The sequence below is a fragment of the Coregonus lavaretus genome (assembly GCF_964263955.1).
Source record: "Coregonus lavaretus genome assembly, chromosome: 30".
Taxonomy (NCBI): Eukaryota; Metazoa; Chordata; class Actinopteri; order Salmoniformes; family Salmonidae; genus Coregonus; species Coregonus lavaretus.
Genome location: NC_140017.1, coordinates 3,078,860 through 3,087,019, shown reverse-complemented (window position 1 = coordinate 3,087,019; position 8,160 = coordinate 3,078,860). Strand labels below are relative to the sequence as shown.

Below are 8,160 nucleotides of genomic sequence, written 5' to 3'. Positions count from 1 at the left end.
CTGTTATTCTGGCTGCACTTTTTGACGTAACTAAGTTAGCCATAGTTGGCTAGCTAGCAAGCAAGGGATAAGAACCTTACCAGCCATAATGGCAATAGAACATTTAGATACAGAACAAAAAGACTAAACGACTGGGTTGCGTCTCTGGCAACCGAACCGATAGAACGAACGACCAGCCGGCTTGGGTAGCAACCCTAGATTTGTGTCGGGACTATATCTTGTGGAAGGATTAAATAGTATCAATAAATTCATCAAAATAACGTTTTTAGTGAAAATATGTCAATTATTATTTCATTAATAATGGTCAATTTTAAATGAGAAAAAATAACAGGGCTTCACTGATTACTCGAGCTTGGTTCCCAAGTTTCTTATTACGTGATAATGCCCGAGAAGCCGGTGTTTGTGCACCGGGGCCCAATTTGCGCTGTTCTGTGAAGGGAGTAGTACACAGCGTTGTACGAGATCTTCAGTTTCTTGGCAATTTCTCAGAACAAGAATAGACTGACGAGTTTCAGAAGAAAGTTATTTGTTTCTGGCCATTTTGAGCCTGTAATCGAACCCACAATTGCTGATGCTCCAGATACTCAACTAGTCTCAAGAAGGCCAGTTTTATTGCTTCTTTAATCAGCACAACAGGTTTCAGCTGTGCTAACATAATTGCAAAAGGGTTTTCTAATGATCAATTAGCCTTTTAAAATGATAAACATGGATTAGCAAACACAACGTGCCGTTGGAACACAGGACTGATGGTTGCTGATAATGGGCCTCTGTACGCGTATGTAGATATTCCATAAAAAATCAGCCATTTCCAGCTACAATAGCCATTTACAACATTAACAATGTCTACACTGTATTTCTGATCAATTTGATGTTATTTTAATGGACAAAAAAATTGCTTTTCTTTCGAAAACAAGGACATTTCTAAGTGACCCCAAACTTTTGAACGGTAGTGTATATTGTTAGCTAAACGGGTGGGGCTCTGCCCTGAATGACGGGTCGCCACTGAACAGGGTATAAAGTAAAAATTACTGACATGGCAGATTCGGACGGGACTACAATTATGGATGTGGTGACTTGTGGTCGCGCACATAATTACATTACCTGAGCTCCCCAGCAAAATGTATCCTGTCCGAATACGTCTATATGTTTTGTACACTCAGTGTATAGTCGTGGTCAAAAGTTTTGAGAATGACACAAATACTAATTTTCACAAAGTCTGCTGCCTCAGTTTCGATGATGGCAATTTGCATATACTCCAAAATGTCATGAAGAGTGATCAGATGAATTGCAATTAATTGCAAAGTCCTTCTTTGCCATGAAAATGAACTTAATCCCCCCAAAACATTTCCACTGCCTTTCAGCCCTGCCACAAAAGGACCAGCTGCCATCATGTCAGTGATTCTCTCGTTAACACAGGTGACAGTGTTGACGAGGACACGGCTGGTGATCACTCTGTCATGCTGATTGAGTTAGAATAACAGACTGGAAGCTTTAAAAGGAGGGTGGTGCTTGAAATCATTGTTCTTCCTCTGTTAACCATGGTTACCTGCAAGGAAACACGTGCCGTCATCATTGCTTTGCACAAAAAGGGCTTCACAGGCAAGGATATTGCTGCTAGTAAGATTGCACCTAAATCAACCATTTTTCGGATCATCAAGAACTTCAAGGAGAGAGATTCAATTGTTGTGAAGAAGGCGTCAGGGCGCCCAAGAAAGTCCAGCAAGTGCCAGGACCGTCTCCTAAAGTTGATTCAGCTGCGGGATCGGGGCACCTGCAGTGCAGAGCTTGCTCAGGAATGGCAGCAGGCAGGTGTGAGTGCATCTGCACGCACAGTGAGGCGAAGACTTTTGGAGGATGGCCTGGTGTCAAGAAGGGAAACAAAGAAGCCACTTCTCTCCAGGAAAAACTTCAGGGACAGAGTGATATTCTGCAAAAGGTACAGGGATTGGACTGCTGAGGACTGGGGTAAAGTCATTTTCTCTGATGAATCCCCTTTCCGATTGTTTGGGGCATCTGGAAAACACCTTGTCCGGAGAAGACAAGGTGAGCGCTACCATCAGTCCTGTGTCATGCCAACAGTAAAGCATCCTGAGACCATTCATGTGTGGGGTTGATTCTCAGCCAAGGGAGTGGGCTCACTCACAATTTTGCCTATGAACACAGCCATGAATAAAGAATGGTACCAACACATCCTCCGAGAGCAACTTCTCCCAACCATCCAAGAACAGTTTGGTGACGACCAATGCCTTTTCCAGCATGATGGAGCACCTTGCCATAAGGCAAAAGTGATAACTAAGTGGCTCGGGGAACCAAACATCGACATTTTGGGTCCATGGTCAGGAAACTCCCCAGACCTTAATCCCATTGAGAACTTGTCGATCCTCAAGAGGCGGGTGGACAAACAAAAACCCACAAATTCGGACAAACTCCAAGCATTGATTATGCAAGAATGGGCTGCTATCATTCAGGATGTGGCCCAGAAGTTAATTGACAGCATGCCCGGGCGGATTGCAGAGGTCTTGAAAAAGAAGGGTCAACACTGCAAATATTGACTCTTTGCATAAACTTAATGTAATTGTCAATAAAAGCCTTTGACACTTATGGAATGCTTGTAATACTTGTGTCATTCTCAAAACATTTGACCACGACTGTAGGTTGTAATGTCATTGATCAACCTCTCAACCAAATATTACCCAATTATCCAAGTTTAAATGACGTAGTGTGCCCAGTGGGTATATGCTGACCACACCGCTCGCGTTGTAAAATATATTTACACATACATTCAATCATTTAAACTAAACTACCTGCGTGCGTCAACGAGTGTCTGCATAGCCAGGTGCTAAAATAGAACGTATGCCTCGATCACACCGATAGTGTAATTGCGCAAAATGTTATGTAGCATCATCTGGATATGTATGCAACAGAAGTTAAACATTAATCTTATGCTACCATTTCTGCCAAGCCGTCTATGCATACCGTTTGACGCATGTGTTCGATAAATCTAACATATGCACCACACAGAATGCACTGCAACTGCCTCTGCAATGCAATGCTGCAAGGCAAACGCAGCGTTCCATTGGAAATGAATGTACTTCTGGTGTATCAAAATGCAAAGCACTGTCGGTTTGATCTAGGCGTTATATTTTGACACGTGATCGAGGCGTTAGTTCTATTTTTTAAGTGTGACGCGCCGCAAGTCCCACCTCTCCCATCTCCTCATTAGTTTTTAGTTGCATATACCCACGTGGGTGATTGAAAGATGAACTGAGATCCACAGTCTAGTTGGTGGTGGTATGCACCTTAAAGGTGGTTGCCAACCGTCATATAAAGAAGAAGACTTAAGGAGGAGAGATTACGAGAAACAAAAACAAATATTATAGTAATTACTAGAAACTAACAAGGTTTCCCTTTTTATCTGTGGATTAATTGTCGGAGTAGAGAACACACGATTTTGTACAAAGACCTTGTTCATTTCAGGTAAAATAACAACCCAATGTTTATATCCAAGGACAAATTAGCTAGCAACAGCAAGCTAGCTAGCTAAATTGCCATACATGTTTAATGCTTTTTGACCTGTCCCCAAATGAATATAGTTGGTTCAGAGTTCGTTTTGATATTTCAACCTGTGTGTCCTGATCGCATCTGGTGTGGATGGACAAAATCAACATGCGCGCGATGGCGCACACGCATGCCTGGTCTAGTCAGCATGTAAGAATAGTATACTGGTCACCAATCATGCCTCTCCATATGCCAAATACCTGGATTATTACCAGCGCTTGTAGTGGAATGTAAAAGGTGCCAGTACTACTCACTATAATTGAACTGTACCAGGGTTCGTATTTTATAGCCAGTATTCTATAAGAGGTGCCGGGACTCAAGCAGTATATCATAATGCATGAAAAGTGCCAGTTCTCAGAAGCTTTAAACACTGGCACCCTATTCCCTACAGTGAGGGAAAAACGTATTTGATCCCCTGCTGATTTTGTACGTTTGCCCACTGACAAAGACATGATCAGTCTATCATTTTAATGGTAGGTTTATTTGAACAGTGAGAGAAAGAATAACAACAAAGAAAATCAGAAAAACGCATGTCAAAAATGTTATAAATTGATTTGCATTTTAATGAGGGAAATAAGTATTTGACCCCTCTGCAAAACATGACTTAGTACTTGGTGGCAAAACCCTTGTTGGCAATCACAGAGGTCAGACGTTTCTTGTAGTTGGCCACCAGGTTGGCACACATCTCAGCAGGGATTCTGTCCCACTCCTCTTTGCAGATCTTCTCCAAGTCATTAAGGTTTCGAGGCTGACGTTTGGCAACTCTAACCTTCAGCTCCCTCTATGGGATTAAGGTCTGGAGACTGGCTAGGCCACTCCAGGACCTTAATGTGCTTCTTCTTGAGCCACTCCTTTGTTGCCTTGGCCGTGTGTTTTGGGTCATTGTCCTGCTGGAATACCCATCCACAACCCATTTTCAATACCCTGGCTGAGGGAAGGAGGTTCTCACCCAAGATTTGACGGTACATGGCCCTGTCCATCGTCCCTTTGATGCGGTGAAGTTGTCCTTTCCCCTTAGCAGAAAAACCCCCCCAAAGCATAATGTTTCCACCTCCATGTTTGACGGAGGGATGGTGTTCTTGGGGTCATAGGCAGCATTCCTCCTCCTCCAAACACGGCGAGTTGAGTTGATGCCAAAGAGCTCGATTTCGGTCTCATCTGACCACAACACTTTCACCCAGTTCTCCTCTGAATCATTCAGATGTTCATTGGCAAACTTCAGACGGGCCTGTATATGTTCTTTCTTGAGCAGAGGGACCTTGCGGGCGCTGCAGGATTTCAGTCCTTCACGGAGTAGTGTGTTCCCAATTGTTTTCTTGGTGACTATGGTCCCAGCTGCCTTGAGATCATTGACAAGATCCTCCCGTGTAGTTCAAGGCTGATTCCTCACCGTTCTCATGATCATTGCAACTCCACGAGGTGAGATCTTGCATGGAGCCCCAGGCCGAGGGAGATTGACAGTTATTTTGCGTTTCTTCCATTTGCGAATAATCGCACCGTTGTCACCTTCTCACCAAGCTGCTTGGCGATGGTCTTGTAGCCCATTCCAGCCTTGTGTAGGTCTACAATCTTGTCCCTGACATCCTTGGAGAGCTCTTTGGTCTTGGCCATGGTGGAGAGTTTGGAATCTGATTGATTGATTGCTTCTGTGGACAGGTGTCTTTTATACAGGTAACAAACTGAGATTAGGAGCACTCCCTTTAAGAGTGTGTTCCTAATCTCAGCTTGTTACCTGTATAAAAGACACCTGGGAGCCAGAAATCTTTCTGATTGAGAGGGGGTCAAATACTTATTTCCCTCATTAAAATGCAAATCAATTTATAACATTTTTGACATTTGTTTTTCTGGATTTTGTTGTACAAAACGTACAAAATCAGCAGGGGATCAAATACTTTTTTCCCTCACTGTATATAGTGCACTACTTTTGACCAGGGCCCATATGGCTCAGGTCAAAGTAGTGCACTATATAGGGAGCCATTTGGGACACAACCTGAATGTTAACCACAAAACATTGAAAACACCAGCAGTGTAGTAACATTACATAAAGAAATGACAAACCACACAACAAGTTCATGTTTAGGCAATAAAACTATGTTTATAAATAAAAAAACGTTTGTTTGTTTGTTTTTCGCATAAGAAATTAAAGGTTTACAAGGTAGGAGACGTTAAGACAGTAAATTATATAGAATGTTGATGTTAATGATGAAAAAGACGATAACATATTGCAATGTACCGAGAAAGACATGGAGAAAGAGATGGAAAGAGATAGGGGCAACATAAGGCTTCTCAACTTTCCTTTACTAAAACGCTGGATGTCACAAAATGTCCCTGTGTCATGCAGGGTTGGGGTGATGGGGTCAATTCAGGAAGTAAATTGAAATTCCCATTCCCATTTATTCCTCAGAGGAGCTTTGATTTCAGTTTACTTTCTGAATTGAAATGGAATTGACTCCAACCCTGATGTCGTATAATATATTGGTGCAAGGTTCAGCTCGTATACTCTTCATCTTCCAGTATTAATTACACTGATTGGTTAGAGCGTTATCTGAGATTATGATCACAATTAACATGACTGCTACTGAGTGTACAGCAATAAGAAGTACCAATACCACCATTACATCTGTCAGATATGATAGACCTAACAAATGTATATCTATATGCATGGGCTTGTAGCCGACTAGTTCGCAACCTACAGTACATATTCGCTTTGATTGGAATTTGGACAGAAACGTGATCAGTTCTCAAATTAATGTTGAAATATGTCTATCTCTCTTTAATTCCTTTTCATCTATGCTCTCTACCTTTCTCCATGTCTACATATAGCTTTTGAGGAGAAACTCAATATGGAAAGATACATTAAGGACTGAGAGTTTTATTTTCTATGTTTTCTTTCGGACGTTAATTTGAGTGAGTGCAGAGAACACTCACAAAGAGTAAAACCAACATCCTTAACACATTCATGGGACCTGGGCCATGTTCATTACGCACCAAACAGAAGAAATAGACAAACAGGGGGGGACTACCTGAACCTATTTCTCCAATAAGAAAGGCTCATTTTCGTTTCCTGTTGCTAAACATTTTAAAACCGTTGCATGCCCTAATGAACACGACCCTGTCCACAGTATAGAATAAGGAATTATAATAGTAATTTAATAGTCTCTCTCTCTCTCTCTCTCTCTCTCTCTCTCTCTCTCTCTAATGGACAGTGTTGATTTGATTTTTAAAGAGGGGTTGCAATGGAGGGTCCACAGAGATTCGATCACAGTTGAATGGGACAGGCCATGTAGAGGAAAAGGGAGAAAATGACAAAAACAAAACATTCAATTCCAACAACATATTCACTCACTCATATACACACACACTCAAACTGATGTCGAAAAGAACATATGAACAAAATTGTCTAATGGGGATCAAGGAGAGAGAGCTGCATCCACTCTGATTTTCTTCACTGAAGAAAGTACAGGCGCCACAGGACTGGGGACAGACAGACAGAAGGAGAGCAGTTACAACCACGTTCCTCTCAGCACCACCTGTCTTTCTCTTAGCCTCTACCTCCTTCCTCTCCGTACCAGGACGTCCTGAACACCTGCAGCGAGGATCCGCCCTCTGGATCACCTAACGCACACATCACATGACATCGACAAAGAACTCGCTGGGGTTGCCCATGGCCATGCGGAAGGATTGCCGCGAGGCGGTAAGTTCGGGGGGCACGGAGGCTAGGTCTCGGCCCGGGGGCGACCCAGGGGGGGCCGTGGTGGGGAGGGAAGGCGGGGGCTGGGCCGGCAGGCCGGGGGGTCCGTAGACCAGGCTACCGCTGTGGGAATGGGTGCTGTGGACACTGTGGGCCAAGCTGATCAGGCTGTGCATGCTGTGCTCGCTAGGGGGCACCACCACTGAGCGCTCACTGGGGGCATTCTCCCTCCTCAGTTCTGATTCGCTGCCGCTCCCTGTCGACTTGGACTCGCCACCACCAGCGCCACCGCCTGCCCCCCCAGCAGCCTCTTCCTTCTTACCGCCGCTGCTACGACTCTCTGCAAAGGAGAGAGAGAACGAGAGAAAGGGAGCGAGATTGAGAGTTACAGGTTTATAGTCTACACAGGGTATTAAGGTGTGTTCAGTATGTATACAGTATGTGTACAGGTGTATTTAATGTACAGTGCATTCGGAAAGTATTCAGACCCCTTGACTTTTTCCACATTTTGTTACGTTACAGCCTTATTCTAAAATATATATATATATATATATTTTTTTTTAATCAATGTACCCCATAATGACAAAGCGAAAACCGGTTTTTAGAAATGTTATCAAATTTATTACAAATAAAAAACAGAAATACCTTATTTACATAAGTATTCAGACCCTTTGCTATGAGACTCGAAATTGAGATCAGGTACATCCTGTTTCCATTGATCATCCTTGAGATGTTTCTACAACTTGATTGGAGTCCACCTGTGGTAAATTCAATTGATTGGACATGATTTGGAAAGGCACACACCTGAGAGCTCCGAGACAGGATTGTGTCGAGGCACAGATCTGGGGAAGGGTACCAAAAAATGTCTGCAGCATTGAAGGTCCCCAAGAAAACAGTGGCCTCCATCATTC

At 43.2% G+C, this 8,160-nt stretch overlaps 1 protein-coding gene across 1 annotated transcript in view; it reads right to left on the bottom strand.

Moving 5' to 3' along the window:
- Positions 1–5,627: 5,627 nt before the first annotated feature.
- LOC311106278 (segment polarity protein dishevelled homolog DVL-3-like) overlaps positions 5,628–8,160 on the bottom strand; it is a 70,622-nt gene continuing 68,089 nt past the window's right edge. Inside the window, exon 15 of the mRNA XM_084148564.1 lies at positions 5,628–7,589. Within this exon, the coding sequence (XP_084004690.1) occupies positions 7,186–7,589 (404 nt within the window). The 3' untranslated portion in view covers positions 5,628–7,185. The remainder of the gene's footprint in view (positions 7,590–8,160) is intronic.